Consider the following 19,304-nt stretch of genomic DNA (forward strand, 5'->3'; position numbering starts at 1 on the left):
GAACCTAAAATGGTCTGGCTCCTAAGCTTTATATTCCTGATTTTTAAATAAAGATAGCAAGATAAAGAAAAAAATTGATAATAGATGTAAATTAGAAAGTTGCTTAATATTTCATGTTCTATCTGAGTCATGAAAGAAAAAAAATGGGTTTAGTGTCACTTTAAGCACTTCTCTCTAGTGAGCATGGGTCAAAGAACATTTTTTACACGACAGAAAGGTCAATAAACACATTATGTAACCTGGAAATGCTGCAAATCAAGTAGCAGGTTTAGACAGTTTGCACCATTTTGAAAATCTGGGTTACAGATTTTGCTTTTTGGTGTCTACGGCGTGTGGGAGGAAGCACAAGTTTGAGACAAAAGCAATTGGTTGCATTGACAGCATTTATATATTTTGCTACAGTGTAGATGGAAACTTTACACACAAAATAATCCCTACCTTAGAAAAGGCAGTGTCTTATAATTAGTAATGCTTACCCAATCCCAATATAGGGAAACCAAACTTTTCTGTTATATCCTTTTTGTAATTTTGGTTGCATAACTAATTCAGACAGCTGTAACATACCATAGAAAAAAACTAAAAACCACCATGGCTAAAGCATCTTTTTTTTATCATGGCACATTCTAATGGCTTGGAATGGACAACAACAAGCATTTTTTTTCAAACTAGTTTGAATAACTAAGGAGATGACAATGATTATTAGTTTTAATTGACACTGCATTTGACCATAACCAAATGAGCTCCCATTACATACAGTTTCAGCACACTAAAACACTACTGTCTCATTTGAGTACAGTTGTCTTTAGTCCATCATACTTATATATATATATATAGCTGTGTTATTGCTAGTGCTGCCAGAAAAGAAAAGGCTTTGTTATATATTAGACTGTAACTTGAACTACAGACATTTACAAATTGCTTCTAGTTGATTAGATTAATATTAGCCTACACAGATGTATGCCTGCAGATGTGGGGATGCTGCAGGCCTGTGCTTTTGTCAGTTAAGCAGATGTAATGTGAATAGCAAGCAGTGAAATGCGTGTTGGTTTGACCAAAGTCTTAGAAATTGTGTATTTTGCAATGTTGGTTCCAGCACAACACTTTTCAGTTTATCTTCAGGGAATCTAGTTATATTTGGCATGCAGGGGCATTCTAAGTAATAGTAAAAACAAAGAAAATGTTTTCTAGATTTGAATATTTCAGATCTGTTCACACAGTGCATAAAAAGCAAATGCTTTAAAGTTTTAACAGTTTATTTATGCAAGTCCTTTATTAAATAGTTCTGTCAGTTCCTGAGTGCTTCCGAATAATTTTGCTACCGTTAACTTGATCAACTGCAAGAGTTTCAACCTCTGGTTGGGGCACTAGCGGATTCTGGACTGGAGTTGCATGAGGAATTCGATGAGCTACTCCAATGTGAGCCTTATGCTTTTTTTCTTTTGCTGGGCTGCTGGAGTCAGAACGAATTGGAGGGATTACAAGTGGCCTTTCTTTGATAATCTGTGTGTCTGCTGACTGCCTTGCCAATAAAAATGGAGTTGGGTCAGGCATTGCATCCACAGGTTCACGCAAAAGTATCTTTCTGCCATCAGCACCAAGCCTATAAACCTCTGCAAAGTCAGCATTCAAGGGAGTAGAGAGACTTTTCTTCATTCTTCGTCTTGGAGTTTCAGGCAACTTTTCTTTTGGGGGAGATGGCTTATAACTGCCCAGCACTGGGCTTCCTGGTGGAACAACATCAGACGTTCCACTTGCACTCATGAGCTTCTTCTTGGTGGCATGTAGCTGTGATGTTAGATATGCAATGGTGCTGGCTCTTTGCTCCAGCTCACTGGACAACATGTTCAGCTTGTGGCTTTTAACTTTAAGTTCTTCCAGATATTTTTTCTCTCTTTCCTTAATTGTGTTTTCCAGTACCATAATCATTGCATTTTTCTGCTCCAGCTCCTTTAATAACTCATTGTTTTCTGTTTCCTTGACCTTCAACTGAGCTTCCAATTCTTCACATTTTCTCCTTAGCTCATCACTTCTTGAAAAACCATTTTCTAGAAAAATAAACAGAATTCTGTGATAACTTTCTATTGTACCAAATATACAATACTAGATTAGTTTAGGAGGAAAATAAGCTGAGTTAAGTAGGCAAGAGACATGAGCTAAAGCTTTCTTTATGATCCCTGTAACAGCATTTGACAGAAGTTTCCTGTAATTCAGACGTCATTTTAGAAGCTAATGCTTTTTGGTGTAGTAAAGGGGATTACAAAGTTAATTACTGTACTATTATTACAAATAAATAAAGAATGTTTTTATTTGATGGGATATAAAGCTCAAAATGTTTTGTCATATAGCTTGGTTAAATATTGCAACGTTGCTATTTGGATGTTTACCAGAGTAACGGAAGCTTTTGAATAGTGTAGGATTTACATCTGTTTGTAATTAGAGGGAGAACCTATGATTTTTAAAATGTTTGTTCATTTTCTACAAAACAGAAGTGAGACAAAAGTCTGGAACCACCTAAATACCTTTTTGAATTTTCTAAGCAGTAGTAGAACAAGGTAACTCCATACAACTTCTCTCTCAGCTCAAGATTTTGCCAGCCACTTCAATGATAAAATTGACTCCATCCGAAGTGAAATCAGCTCTCAACATACTACTAATCTCCCACCCCCTCAAAAGCTCACAATCATCCAAATATCCAAAAATGCAGTTCTTTTGCCCCTGTTAACGAGGACAAAGTTTCTGCCTTTATACTGTCCTCCCACCTCACTACCTGTCCCCTCGACCCCATCCAGTCACAGCTACTCCCTCTCTTCTACCCTCACCCCCATACTCACATTTTCAACCTCTCCCTCAGTACTGGCATATATCCCTCATCTCTAAAACATATACCGGTTACACCTATCCTCAAAAAACCTTCCCTCGATCCAACCTCCCCATCCAACTACCGCCCTCTTGCCTCCTCGAAAAGCTAGTATATGCACGTCTATACCATTTCCTTACACTAAACTCTCTTCTTGACCCACTCCAATCTGGATTTTGTCCCCATCACTCTCTACAGAGACAGCAATTGTCAAGGTTACCAATGACCTACTTACAGCAAAATCTAAAGGCCACTTTTCTCTGCCTATCCTCCTTGACCTGTCTGCAGCCTTAGACACTGTTGACCACCCTCTTTTGCTCCAAACCCTCCAATCCTTTGGCATCTGCGACACAGCTCTCTCGTTCTCTTCCTATCTGACTAACCGTATATTTATGTAGCCTTCTCCGGAGCATTCTCTGCCCCATTACCATTTTTCTGTTGGGGTACCTCTGTTGGGTTTTGTCCTCAGTCCCCTTCTCTTTTCAATCTACACGTCATCATTAGGTTCCTTAATAAAGTCCCATGGGTTTCAATATCATTTGTATGCCAATGACACCCAAATCTACCTCTCTGCACCAGACCTACCTCCTTCCTTACTAACCCGTGTCACTAACTGTCTTTCTCATATCTCATCTTGGATGTCCTCTCACTACCTTAAGCTAAATCTCTCCAAAACTGAACTCCTTATTTTTCCCCCTTCTTCCAATATCTCCACCCCCAAATTTTCTATAACTGTTGATAATTACATCATTACCCCTGCCCCGCATGCCCGATGTCTTGGGGTCACATTTGACTCACTTGACCTTTCCTTCACTCCTCACATTCAGTCCTTGGCTAAAGCCTGCAGCTTCCACCTTAAAAACATCTCTAAAATTAGACATTTTCTTACACAAGATACAACTAAAATTTTAATCCACTCTCTCATCCTTTCCCGCCTCGACTACTGCAACTCTGTCCTCTCTGGTCTACCTAGCTGCCGCATAGCTCCTTTACAATCCATTATGAATGCCTCTGCCAGGCTCATCTTCCGTACACGTCGCTCTTCATCTGCTGCACTTCTCTGCCAATACCTTCACTGGCTTCCTCTTGCCTTTAGGATTAAACACAAAATCCTCACTCTGACATACAAAGCCCTCAACTGCACTGCTCCCCCCTACATTTCAGAACTTGTCTCCAGATACTCTCGCTCCTGTCCCCTTCGATCTGCTCACGATCTCCTCCTCTCTTGTTACTTCCTCACATTCCCGTTTACAGGACTTCTCCAGACTGGCCCCCATCTTGTGGAACTCCCTGCCTCGCTCCACAAGACTCTCCCCTAATTTTAACAGCTTCAAGAGCTCCCTAAAGACTCTACTATTTAGGGATGCATACAACCTTCACTAACCTTTCCTAACTCCATTGCTTTCCCCTTGAACCTCTTAGAATGTAAGCTTATGAGCCCAGCTGTTTGCAGATCACCTTCATAAGAGCTGACTACAACAATGAAACTCTCGGCAGGGCCCTCTACCCAATTGATCCCTACAAAAGTTATCCTGTATACTGACTATGTTTACAGCGCTGCAGAATCTGTTGGCGCTCTACAAATACCTGATAATAATAATCCGTAGTAAGCAATAGTAATAATATATATGCTGTTCTGTATTATGATTTTGAGGATAGATACATATAGTAGATAGTTTTATCTTTAAATAGTTATTCTGTCAGATGAAAAGGGAGAAATTAACTGAAGCTGATTAGAATTTCTGGATTCAGATATCTAGTGACCAGTGATGTGCGGTGAGGTCAGAAGCTGGTGGCTATGATATGCCCAAGAAACACATATATGAACCCAATAGAGGTAGCTTAAATTGACGATTAAGGGCTAGATTACAAGAAGAGCACTAATTTATCGTACGTCCGTAAACAGGCAAATTCTCGCATTTATGGCCACGCAATAAATAACCAGACCTCTGGTTAATTTTTAAAATGTTCTCCAATTGCCCCAAAAATAAATTGTGTAGTGGCTATAATAAATTAAAAAAATATTGGCATTTTTCGCCTGTGGGGGGTGCTTAAGGACCACTGTTGAGAAACACTGCACTAAAGAACAAGCTCATTGGCAATGTGTTGATTACCATTTTTAAAGTTTGATAATATATCGCTGCAGCTGAAAATTGTATTGCAAATAAGCTTCAGAGAAAAAAAAGAAATTTTAGTTCTTTCTAAAATATATCTTTAATAAATAACATACTTTAGTAAACTTATAACAGGTGGAGTAAAAACTTTTAAAACTGGTAAAGGTTAGCGGAAAACTTAGTGCAACCAACAAGTTACAAAATATAAAGTGCTAACTGTGTTAAGTTCTTTGTGAACACATGCACATCCCTATGACTCTACCTAATACATCTCAATCACTAGAGCCTGAGCACACAACTCACATCCCTATGACTCTACCTAATACATCTCCATCACTAGAGTCTAAGCACACAACTCATCTCTGTGTCTCTAACTAATACATCTCCATCACTAGAGTCTAAGCACACAACTCTCATCTCTGTGTCTCTACCTAATACATCTCCATCACTAGAGCCTGAGCACACAACTCACATCTCTGTATCTCTACCTAATACATCTCCATCACTAGAGCCTAAGCACACAACTCACATCTCTGTGTCTCTACCTAATACATCTCCATCACTAGAGGCTAAGCACACAACTCACATCCATATGTCTCTACCTAATACATCTCCATCATTAGAGTCTAAGCACACAACTCACATCCTTGTGTCTCTACCTAATACATCTCCATCACTAGAGCCTGAGTACACAATTTACATCCCTGTATCTCTACCTAATACAACTCCAGCTCTAGAGCCTAATCACACAACTCTCATCCCTGTGTCTCTACCTAATACATCTCCATCACTAGAGGCTAAGCACACAACTCACATCCATATGTCTCTACCTAATACATCTCCATCACTAGAGCCTAAGCACACAACTCACATCCCTGTGTCTCTACCTAATACATCTCCATCACTAGAGCCTAAGCACACAACTCACATCCCTGTGTCTCTACCTAATACATCTCCATCACTAGAGCCTAATCACACAACTCTCATCCCTGTGTCTCTACCTAATACATCTCCATCACTAGAGCCTAAGCACACAACTCACATCCCTGTGTCTCTACCTAATACATCTCCATCACTAGAGCTTAATCACACAACTCTCATCCCTGTGTCTCTACCTAATACATCTCCATCACTAGAGCCTAAGCACACAACTCACATCCCTGTGTCTCTACATAATACATCTCCATCACTAGAGCCTAATCACACAACTCACATCCCTGTGCCTCTACCTAATACATCTCCATCACTAGAGCCTGAGCACACAACTCACATCCCTGTGCCTCTACCTAATACATCTCCATCACTAGAGCCTAATCACACAACTCACATCCCTGTGCCTCTACCTAATATATCTCCATCACTAAACCCTAAGCACACAACTCACATCCCTGTGCCTCTACCTAATATATCTCCATCACTAAACCCTAAGCACACAACTCACATCCCTTTGATCTACACAATACATCTCCAGCACTAGATCCTAAGCACCCAACTCATATCCCTGTGTCTCTACACAATAAATCTCCATCACTAGAGCCTAAGCACACAACTCATATCCTTCTGTCTCTACTTAATACATCTACATCACTAGAGCCTGAGCACACAACTCATATCTCTGTGTCTCTACTTAACACATCTACATCACTGGACCCTAAGCACACAATTCACATCCCTGTGTCTCTACTCAATACATCTCCATCACTAGAGCCTAAGCACATAACTCATATCTCTGTATTTCTACCTAATACATCTCTATCACTAGAGCCTAATCACACAACTCTCATCCCTGTGTCTCTACCTAATACATCTCTATCGCTAGAGCCTGAGCACACAACTCTCATCTCAGTGTCTCTACCTAATACATCTCCATCACTAGAGCCTAATCACACAACTCACATCCCTGTATCTCTACCTAATACATCTCCATCACTAGAGCCTGAGCACACAACTCACATCCCTGTGTCTCTACCTAATACATCTCCATCACTAGAGCCTGAGCACACAACTCTCATCCCTGTGTCTCTACCTAATACATCTCCATCACTAGAGCCTAATCACACAACTCTCATCCCTGTGTCTCTACCTAATAGATCTCCATCACTAGAGCCAAATCACACAACTCTCATCCCTGTGTCTCTACCTAATACATCTCCATCACTGGAGCCTAAGCACACAACTCACATCCCAGTGTCTCTACCTAATACATCTCCATCACTAGAGCCTAATCACACAACTCACATCCCTGTGTCTCTACCCAATACATCTCCATCACTAGAGCCTGAGCACACAACTCTCATCCCTGTGTCTCTACCTAATACATCTCCATCACTAGAGCCTGAGCACACAACTCTCATCCCTGTGTCTCTACCTAATACATCTCCATCACTAGAGCCTGAGCACACAACTCTCATCCCTGTGTCTCTACCTAATACATCTCCATCACTAGAGCCTAATCACACAACTCACATCCCTGTGTCTCTACCTAATACATCTCCATCACTAGAGCCTGAGCACACAACTCTCATCCCTGTGTCTCTACCTAATACATCTCCATCACTAGAGCCTGAGCACACAACTCTCATCCCTGTGTCTCTACCTAATACATCTCCATCACTAGAGCCTGAGCACACAACTCTCATCCCTGTGTCTCTACCTAATACATCTCCATCACTAGAGCCTGAGCACACAACTCTCATCCCTGTGTCTCTACCTAATACATCTCCATCACTAGAGCCTAAGCACACAACTCTCATCCCTGTGTCTCTACCTAATACATCTCCATCACTAGAGCCTGAGCACACAACTCACATCCCTGTGTCTCTACCTAATACATCTCCATCACTAGAGCCTGAGAACACAACTCTCATCCCTGTGTCTCTACCTAATACATCTCCATCACTAGAGCCTGAGCACACAACTCTCATCCCTGTGTCTCTACCTAATACATCTCCATCACTAGAGCCTAAGCACACAACTCACATCCCAGTGTCTCTACCTAATACATCTCCATCACTAGAGATTAAGCACACAACTCACATCCCTGTGTATCTACCTTATATATCACTAGAGCCTAAGCACACAATTCACATCCCTGTGTCTCTACCTAATACATCTCCATCACTAGAGCCTGAGCACACAACTCTCATCCCTGTGTCTCTACCTAATACATCTCCATCACTAGAGCCTAATCACACAACTCTCATCCCTGTGTCTCTACCTAATAGATCTCCATCACTAGAGCCAAATCACACAACTCTCATCCCTGTGTCTCTACCTAATACATCTCCATCACTAGAGCCTAATCACACAACTCACATCCCTGTGTCTCTACCTAATACATCTCCATCACTAGAGCCTGAGCACACAACTCTCATCCCTGTATCTCTACCTAATACATCTCCATCACTAGAGCCTGAGCACACAACTCACATCCCTGTGTCTCTACCTAATACATCTCCATCACTAGAGCCTGAGCACACAACTCTCATCCCTGTGTCTCTACCTAATACATCTCCATCACTAGAGCCTAATCACACAACTCTCATCCCTGTGTCTCTACCTAATAGATCTCCATCACTAGAGCCAAATCACACAACTCTCATCCCTGTGTCTCTACCTAATACATCTCCATCACTGGAGCCTAAGCACACAACTCACATCCCAGTGTCTCTACCTAATACATCTCCATCACTAGAGCCTAATCACACAACTCACATCCCTGTGTCTCTACCCAATACATCTCCATCACTAGAGCCTGAGCACACAACTCTCATCCCTGAGTCTCTACCTAATACATCTCCATCACTAGAGCCTGAGCACACAACTCTCATCCCTGTGTCTCTACCTAATACATCTCCATCACTAGAGCCTGAGCACACAACTCTCATCCCTGTGTCTCTACCTAATACATCTCCATCACTAGAGCCTAATCACACAACTCACATCCCTGTGTCTCTACCTAATACATCTCCATCACTAGAGCCTGAGCACACAACTCTCATCCCTGTGTCTCTACCTAATACATCTCCATCACTAGAGCCTGAGCACACAACTCTCATCCCTGTGTCTCTACCTAATACATCTCCATCACTAGAGCCTAATCACACAACTCACATCCCTGTGTCTCTACCTAATACATCTCCATCACTAGAGCCTGAGCACACAACTCTCATCCCTGTGTCTCTACCTAATACATCTCCATCACTAGAGCCTGAGCACACAACTCTCATCCCTGTGTCTCTACCTAATACATCTCCATCACTAGAGCCTAAGCACACAACTCACATCCCAGTGTCTCTACCTAATACATCTCCATCACTAGAGATTAAGCACACAACTCACATCCCTGTGTATCTACCTTATATATCACTAGAGGCTAAGCACACAATTCACATCCCTGTGTTTCTACCTAATACATCTCCATCACTAGAGGCTAAGCACAAAACTCATATCTCTGTGTCTCTACCAAATACATCTCCATCACTAGAGCCTAATCACACAACTCACATCCCTGTATCTCTACCTAATACATCTCCATCACTAGAGCCTGAGCACACAACTCACATCCCTGTGTCTCTACCTAATACATCTCCATCACTAGAGCCTGAGCACACAACTCTCATCCATGTGTCTCTACCTAATACATCTCCATCACTAGAGCCTAATCACACAACTCTCATCCCTGTGTCTCTACCTAATACATCTCCATCACTGGAGCCTAAGCACACAACTCACATCCCAGTGTCTCTACCTAATACATCTCCATCACTAGAGCCTAATCACACAACTCACATCCCTGTGTATCTACCTAATACATCTCCATCACTAGAGCCTGAGCACACAACTCTCATCCCTGTGTCTCTACCTAATACATCTCCATCACTAGAGCCTAAGCACACAACTCACATCCCAGTGTCTCTACCTAATACATCTCCATCACTAGAGATTAAGCACACAACTCACATCCCTGTGTATCTACCTTATATATCACTAGAGCCTAAGCACACAATTCACATCCCTGTGTTTCTACTCAATACATCTCCATCACTAGAGCCTAAGCACACAACTCACATCCCTGTGTCTCTACCTAATACATCTCCAGCACTAGAGCCTAAGCACACAACTCACATCCCAGTGTCTCTACCTAATACATCTCCATCACTAGAGTCTAAGCACACAACTCACATCCCTGTATCTCTACCTAATACATCTCCATCACTAGAGTCTAAGCACACAACTCACATCCCTGTGTCTCTACCTAATACATCTCCAGCACTAGAGCCTGAGCACACAACTCACATCCCTGTGTATCTACCTAATACATCTCCATCACTAGAGCCTGAGCACACAACTCTCATCCCTGTGTCTCTACCTAATACATCTCCATCACTAGAGCCTAATCACACAACTCACATCCCTGTGTCTCTACCTAATTCATCTCCATCACTAGAGCCTGAGCACACAACTCTCATCCCTGTGTGTCTACCTAATACATCTCCATCACTAGAGCCTGAGCACACAACTCTCATCCCTGTGTCTCTACCTAATACATCTCCATCACTAGAGCCTAAGCACACAACTCACATCCCAGTGTCTCTACCTAATACATCTCCATCACTAGAGATTAAGCACACAACTCACATCCCTGTGTATCTACCTTATATATCACTAGAGCCTAAGCACACAATTCACATCCCTGTGTTTCTACCTAATACATCTCCATCACTAGAGTCTAAGCACAAAACTCATATCTCTGTGTCTCTACCAAATACATCTCCATCACTAGAGCCTAATCACACAACTCACATCCCTGTATCTCTACCTAATACATCTCCATCACTAGAGCCTGAGCACACAACTCACATCCCTGTGTCTCTACCTAATACATCTCCATCACTAGAGCCTGAGCACACAACTCTCATCCATGTGTCTCTACCTAATACATCTCCATCACTAGAGCCTAATCACACAACTCTCATCCCTGTGTCTCTACCTAATAGATCTCCATCACTGGAGCCTAAGCACACAACTCACATCCCAGTGTCTCTACCTAATACATCTCCATCACTAGAGCCTAATCACACAACTCACATCCCTGTGTATCTACCTAATACATCTCCATCACTAGAGCCTGAGCACACAACTCTCATCCCTGTGTCTCTACCTAATACATCTCCATCACTAGAGCCTAAGCACACAACTCACATCCCAGTGTCTCTACCTAATACATCTCCATCACTAGAGATTAAGCACACAACTCACATCCCTGTGTATCTACCTTATATATCACTAGAGCCTAAGCACACAATTCACATCCCTGTGTTTCTACGCAATACATCTCCATCACTAGAGCCTAAGCACACAACTCACATCCCTGTGTCTCTACCTAATACATCTCCAGCACTAGAGCCTAAGCACACAACTCACATCCCAGTGTCTCTACCTAATACATCTCCATCACTAGAGTCTAAGCACACAACTCACATCCCTGTGTCTCTACCTAATACATCTCCATCACTAGAGTCTAAGCACACAACTCACATCCCTGTGTCTCTACCTAATACATCTCCAGCACTAGAGCCTGAGCACACAACTCACATCCCTGTGTATCTACCTAATACATCTCCATCACTAGAGCCTGAGCACACAACTCTCATCCCTGTGTCTCTACCTAATACATCTCCATCACTAGAGCCTAAGCACACAACTCACATCCCAGTGTCTCTACCTAATACATCTCCATCACTAGAGCCTAATCACACAACTCACATCCCTGTGTCTCTACCTAATACATCTCCATCACTAGAGCCTGAGCACACAACTCTCATCCCTGTGTCTCTACCTAATACATCTCCATCACTAGAGCCTAAGCACACAACTCACATCCCAGTGTCTCTACCTAATACATCTCCATCACTAGAGATTAAGCACACAACTCACATCCCTGTGTATCTACCTTATATATCACTAGAGCCTAAGCACACAATTCACATCCCTGTGTTTCTACTCAATACATCTCCATCACTAGAGCCTAAGCACACAACTCACATCCCAGTGTCTCTACCTAATACATCTCCATCACTAGAGTCTAAGCACACAACTCGCATCCCTGTATCTCTACCTAATACATCTACATCACTAGAGCCTGAGCACACAACTCATATCTCTGTGTCTCTACCTAATACATCTACATCACTAGAGCCTGAGCACACAACTCATATCTCTGTGTCTCTACCTAATACATCTCCATCACTAGAGCCTGAGCACACAACTCTCATCCCTGTGTCTCTACCTAATACATCTCCATCACTAGAGCCTGAGCACACAACTCTCATCCCTGTTTCCCTACCTAATATATCTCCATCACTAGAGCCTAAGCACACAACTCACATTCCTGTGTCTCTACCTAATACATCTCCATCACTAGAGCCTGAGCACACAACTCTCATCCCTGTGTCTCTACCTAATACATCTCCATCACTAGAGCCTAATCACACAACTCACATCCCTGTGTCTCTACCTAATACATCTCCATCACTAGAGCCTGAGCACACAACTCTCATCCCTGTGTCTCTACCTAATACATCTCCATCACTAGAGCCTGAGCACACAACTCTCATCCCTGTGTCTCTACCTAATACATCTCCATCACTAGAGCCTAATCACACAACTCACATCCCTGTGTCTCTACCTAATACATCTCCATCACTAGAGCCTGAGCACACAACTCTCATCCCTGTGTCTCTACCTAATACATCTCCATCACTAGAGCCTGAGCACACAACTCTCATCCCTGTGTCTCTACCTAATACATCTCCATCACTAGAGCCTAAGCACACAACTCACATCCCAGTGTCTCTACCTAATACATCTCCATCACTAGAGATTAAGCACACAACTCACATCCCTGTGTATCTACCTTATATATCACTAGAGGCTAAGCACACAATTCACATCCCTGTGTTTCTACCTAATACATCTCCATCACTAGAGGCTAAGCACAAAACTCATATCTCTGTGTCTCTACCAAATACATCTCCATCACTAGAGCCTAATCACACAACTCACATCCCTGTGTCTCTACCTAATACATCTCCATCACTAGAGCCTGAGCACACAACTCACATCCCTGTGTCTCTACCTAATACATCTCCATCACTAGAGCCTGAGCACACAACTCTCATCCATGTGTCTCTACCTAATACATCTCCATCACTAGAGCCTAATCACACAACTCTCATCCCTGTGTCTCTACCTAATACATCTCCATCACTGGAGCCTAAGCACACAACTCACATCCCAGTGTCTCTACCTAATACATCTCCATCACTAGAGCCTAATCACACAACTCACATCCCTGTGTATCTACCTAATACATCTCCATCACTAGAGCCTGAGCACACAACTCTCATCCCTGTGTCTCTACCTAATACATCTCCATCACTAGAGCCTAAGCACACAACTCACATCCCAGTGTCTCTACCTAATACATCTCCATCACTAGAGATTAAGCACACAACTCACATCCCTGTGTATCTACCTTATATATCACTAGAGCCTAAGCACACAATTCACATCCCTGTGTTTCTACTCAATACATCTCCATCACTAGAGCCTAAGCACACAACTCACATCCCTGTGTCTCTACCTAATACATCTCCAGCACTAGAGCCTAAGCACACAACTCACATCCCAGTGTCTCTACCTAATACATCTCCATCACTAGAGTCTAAGCACACAACTCACATCCCTGTATCTCTACCTAATACATCTCCATCACTAGAGTCTAAGCACACAACTCACATCCCTGTGTCTCTACCTAATACATCTCCAGCACTAGAGCCTGAGCACACAACTCACATCCCTGTGTATCTACCTAATACATCTCCATCACTAGAGCCTGAGCACACAACTCTCATCCCTGTGTCTCTACCTAATACATCTCCATCACTAGAGCCTAATCACACAACTCACATCCCTGTGTCTCTACCTAATTCATCTCCATCACTAGAGCCTGAGCACACAACTCTCATCCCTGTGTGTCTACCTAATACATCTCCATCACTAGAGCCTGAGCACACAACTCTCATCCCTGTGTCTCTACCTAATACATCTCCATCACTAGAGCCTAAGCACACAACTCACATCCCAGTGTCTCTACCTAATACATCTCCATCACTAGAGATTAAGCACACAACTCACATCCCTGTGTATCTACCTTATATATCACTAGAGCCTAAGCACACAATTCACATCCCTGTGTTTCTACCTAATACATCTCCATCACTAGAGTCTAAGCACAAAACTCATATCTCTGTGTCTCTACCAAATACATCTCCATCACTAGAGCCTAATCACACAACTCACATCCCTGTATCTCTACCTAATACATCTCCATCACTAGAGCCTGAGCACACAACTCACATCCCTGTGTCTCTACCTAATACATCTCCATCACTAGAGCCTGAGCACACAACTCTCATCCATGTGTCTCTACCTAATACATCTCCATCACTAGAGCCTAATCACACAACTCTCATCCCTGTGTCTCTACCTAATAGATCTCCATCACTGGAGCCTAAGCACACAACTCACATCCCAGTGTCTCTACCTAATACATCTCCATCACTAGAGCCTAATCACACAACTCACATCCCTGTGTATCTACCTAATACATCTCCATCACTAGAGCCTGAGCACACAACTCTCATCCCTGTGTCTCTACCTAATACATCTCCATCACTAGAGCCTGAGCACACAACTCACATCCCAGTGTCTCTACCTAATACATCTCCATCACTAGAGATTAAGCACACAACTCACATCCCTGTGTATCTACCTTATATATCACTAGAGCCTAAGCACACAATTCACATCCCTGTGTTTCTACGCAATACATCTCCATCACTAGAGCCTAAGCACACAACTCACATCCCTGTGTCTCTACCTAATACATCTCCAGCACTAGAGCCTAAGCACACAACTCACATCCCAGTGTCTCTACCTAATACATCTCCATCACTAGAGTCTAAGCACACAACTCACATCCCTGTATCTCTACCTAATACATCTCCATCACTAGAGTCTAAGCACACAACTCACATCCCTGTGTCTCTACCTAATACATCTCCAGCACTAGAGCCTGAGCACACAACTCACATCCCTGTGTATCTACCTAATACATCTCCATCACTAGAGCCTGAGCACACAACTCTCATCCCTGTGTCTCTACCTAATACATCTCCATCACTAGAGCCTAAGCACACAACTCACATCCCAGTGTCTCTACCTAATACATCTCCATCACTAGAGCCTAATCACACAACTCACATCCCTGTGTCTCTACCTAATACATCTCCATCACTAGAGCCTGAGCACACAACTCTCATCCCTGTGTCTCTACCTAATACATCTCCATCACTAGAGCCTAAGCACACAACTCACATCCCAGTGTCTCTACCTAATACATCTCCATCACTAGAGATTAAGCACACAACTCACATCCCTGTGTATCTACCTTATATATCACTAGAGCCTAAGCACACAATTCACATCCCTGTGTTTCTACTCAATACATCTCCATCACTAGAGCCTAAGCACACAACTCACATCCCAGTGTCTCTACCTAATACATCTCCATCACTAGAGTCTAAGCACACAACTCGCATCCCTGTATCTCTACCTAATACATCTACATCACTAGAGCCTGAGCACACAACTCATATCTCTGTGTCTCTACCTAATACATCTACATCACTAGAGCCTGAGCACACAACTCATATCTCTGTGTCTCTACCTAATACATCTCCATCACTAGAGCCTGAGCACACAACTCTCATCCCTGTGTCTCTACCTAATACATCTCCATCACTAGAGCCTGAGCACACAACTCTCATCCCTGTTTCCCTACCTAATATATCTCCATCACTAGAGCCTAAGCACACAACTCACATTCCTGTGTCTCTACCTAATACATCTCCATCACTAGAGTCTAAGCACACAACTCACATCCCTGTGTCTCTACATAATACATCTCCATCACTAGAGTCTAAGCACACAACTCACATCCCTGTTTCTCTACATAATACATCTCCATCACTAGAGCCTGAGCACACAACTCACATCCCTGTGTCTCTACCTAATACATCTCCATCACTAGAGCCTAATCACACAACTCTCATCCCTGTGTCTCTACCTAATACATCTCCATCACTAGAGCCTAATCACACAACTCTCATCCCTGTGTCTCTACCTAATACATCTCCATCACTAGAGTCTAAGCACAAAACTCATATCTCTGTGTCTCTACCAAATACATCTCCATCACTAGAGCCTAATCACACAACTCACATCCCTGTATCTCTACCTAATACATCTCCATCACTAGAGCCTGAGCACACAACTCTCATCCCTGTGTCTCTACCTAATACATCTCCATCACTAGAGCCTGAGCACACAACTATCATCCCTGTGTCTCTACCTAATACATCTCCATCACTAGAGCCTAATCACACAACTCTCATCCCTGTGTCTCTACCTAATACATCTCCATCACTAGAGCCTGAGCACACAACTCTCATCCCTGTGTCTCTACCTAATACATCTCCATCACTAGAGTCTAAGCACAAAACTCATATCTCTGTGTTTCTACCAAATACATCTCCATCACTAGAGCCTAATCACACAACTCTCATCCCTGTATCTCTACCTAATACATCTCCATCACTAGAGCCTGAGCACACAACTCACATCCCTGTGTCTCTACATAATACATCTCCATCACTAGAGCCTAATCACACAACTCACATCCCTGTGTCTCTACATAATACATCTCCATCACTAGAGCCTAATCACACAACTCTCATCCCTGTGTCTCTACCTAATACATCTCCATCACTAGAGCCTAATCACACAACTCTCATCCCTGTATCTCTACCTAATACATCTCCATCACTAGAGCCTAAGCACAAAACTCATATCTCTGTGTCTCTACCTAATACATCTCCATCACTAGAGTCTAAGCACAAAACTCATATCTCTGTGTCTCTACCTAATACATCTCCATCACTAGAGCCTAATCACACAACTCTCATCCCTGTGTCTCTACCTAATACCAGTGACGTGCAGTGAGGTCAGAGGCTGGTGAGGCACTAGATATGATACGCCGAAGAAACACATGTACAGAGGGCCGCAAGTACCCCCAACAGGGCAGGTTTAAATGATAGCTGAACCAGTGCACAGGTGACATAATTAGGTGATGGGTGAGAGCAAGTTAGTAACCACTGAGTTACTGATCAGCTGATTACTTCACCTGTGCACTGATTCAGCTATAATGAAAACCTGGCCTGTTGGGGGTACTTGAGGACCATTGTTGAGAAATACTGCACTAAAGCACCAGCTCATCGGAAATGTATTGATTACCTGGAGAATAAAGCACACATACTCTGATCACGGACACCCACACACACTCTGCTCACATACACACTCACACAAATCTGTGGCACAGTGCCAGTTACTAAGCAATTAGAATGATACACAATCTCTTCTCTACTCACTACTGTATTGTAAAAATAGAAATAATTTACCATACAAGTTTTATACAAAGGACAAGTTATCAATACTGCCAACACAGCTGCTGCAATATGGTGTTCAAGAAACGCACATGCACATCCCACTTAGGTAGGTTCTTCAACAAAGGACACCAAAGGATACCAAAAGAATGAAGTACATAATAATAAAAGTAAAATAGAAAGTTTATTATTTTTTTTTGTGCAATTTCTATCTGAATGATGGAAATGTAATTATGACTTTCATGTTCCTTTTAAAAACTAATTTGATTTGCTGACATGGGGCCAGTAACAGTTGATGCTAATTCTCAAAATATAAATAACTAGAAAAGTCTATTAAAATAGCATGTTCTACCTCAATCATGAAAGTTTAATTTTAAATGTCTCCCTTTGACTATGTCTTTAACCAGTTACTTTACTGTGTCATTATTTTTAAAAACATTTAACTGCAATAATTACATATATTTTTTAAATGACTCATTATCTCCTTTTTATTAATATAAACTTGTATAAAAGCAGCACATATTAAAAACACAATGCAACAACTTTCAATTGATTTGTGAATTACAAGTTAACAGCAGTCTTTAAATAAATGGAGATACAGAGAAAAAGAAAAATAGATATTGCATCCTCTGACTGAACAGACATAGCATATATGGAGTTTGTACCTAATTAAATAAAATAACCATGAAAAAGGCATAATTTAAATAATGTGGACACTGCACACTTAACTTCAAACTCTGGGTTTTAAATCATGGATTTAAATTTGAATTGACCCTTTGACTTCCTGTCAGTATTAGGTTATGCTCACTTTCTGTCGCCCCCCCCCCCCTGTTAATGAGCTGTATCTGAACACAATTTGTGAATCACAAGAGATGTAGAATACTACTTTACTCTTCTGCTTGGTATCATCTGTTCTTAGGTTACCTCAGCTTCCAGTTGTGTCACATGACTCTGCTCCTTCTGATTAATCTATATATCCTTCACTTGCTAGGAGGCATCAAGAGGGGTGCCTCCTATTTGTCCCAATTTTTGCTGCTAATATATTGACAGAACACAGGTGGCGCTGCAGCACAGCTTTTCCTTTGACCCATGTACTACAATGGAGAGAAGGGTTTCTGTACCTGCCTCTCCATAGCATTACATGGGGCGGAAATATTATTTTTTTTCTCTTTGTTTTAATTAAAAATGAATTAAGTTTTGGCCACATATGGCAGGGTAGGCACTGCCTCCCCTGCCTCCTATGAGTGCACGTCCCTGCCTAATACATCTCCATCACTAGAGCCTAATCACACAACTCTCATCCCTGTGTCTCTACCTAATACATCTCCATCACTAGAGCCTAATCACACAACTCTCATCCCTGTGTCTCTACCTAATACATCTCCATCACTAGAGCCTAAGCACACAACTCACATTCCTGTATCTCTACCTAATACATCTCCATCACTAGAGCCTAATCACACAACTCTCATCCCTGTGTCTCTACCTAATACATCTCCATCACTAGAGCCTAAGCACACAACTCACATTCCTGTATCTCTACCTAATACATCTCCATCACTAGAGCCTAATCACACAACTCTCATCCCTGTGTCTCTACCTAATACATCTCCATCACTAGAGCCTAATCACACAACTCTCATCCCTGTGTCTCTACCTAATACATCTCCATCACTAGAGCCTAAGCACACAACTCACATTCCTGTATCTCTACCTAATACATCTCCATCACTAGAGCCTAATCACACAACTCTCATCCCTGTG

At 42.2% G+C, this 19,304-nt stretch overlaps 1 protein-coding gene across 5 annotated transcripts in view; it reads right to left on the reverse strand.

Moving 5' to 3' along the window:
- Positions 1–365: 365 nt before the first annotated feature.
- CCDC92 (coiled-coil domain containing 92) overlaps positions 366–19,304 on the reverse strand; it is a 161,311-nt gene continuing 142,372 nt past the window's right edge. For all 5 annotated transcript variants that reach the window (XM_053701824.1, XM_053701823.1, XM_053701820.1 and 2 more), the window contains one exon: positions 366–2,045. In XM_053701824.1, coding sequence (XP_053557799.1) covers positions 1,273–2,045 — 773 coding nt within the window. In that variant the 3' untranslated portion in view covers positions 366–1,272. The remainder of the gene's footprint in view (positions 2,046–19,304) is intronic.

The sequence above is a fragment of the Bombina bombina genome, chromosome 2, assembly GCF_027579735.1.
Source record: "Bombina bombina isolate aBomBom1 chromosome 2, aBomBom1.pri, whole genome shotgun sequence".
In the NCBI taxonomy this organism is placed as follows: domain Eukaryota; kingdom Metazoa; phylum Chordata; class Amphibia; order Anura; family Bombinatoridae; genus Bombina; species Bombina bombina.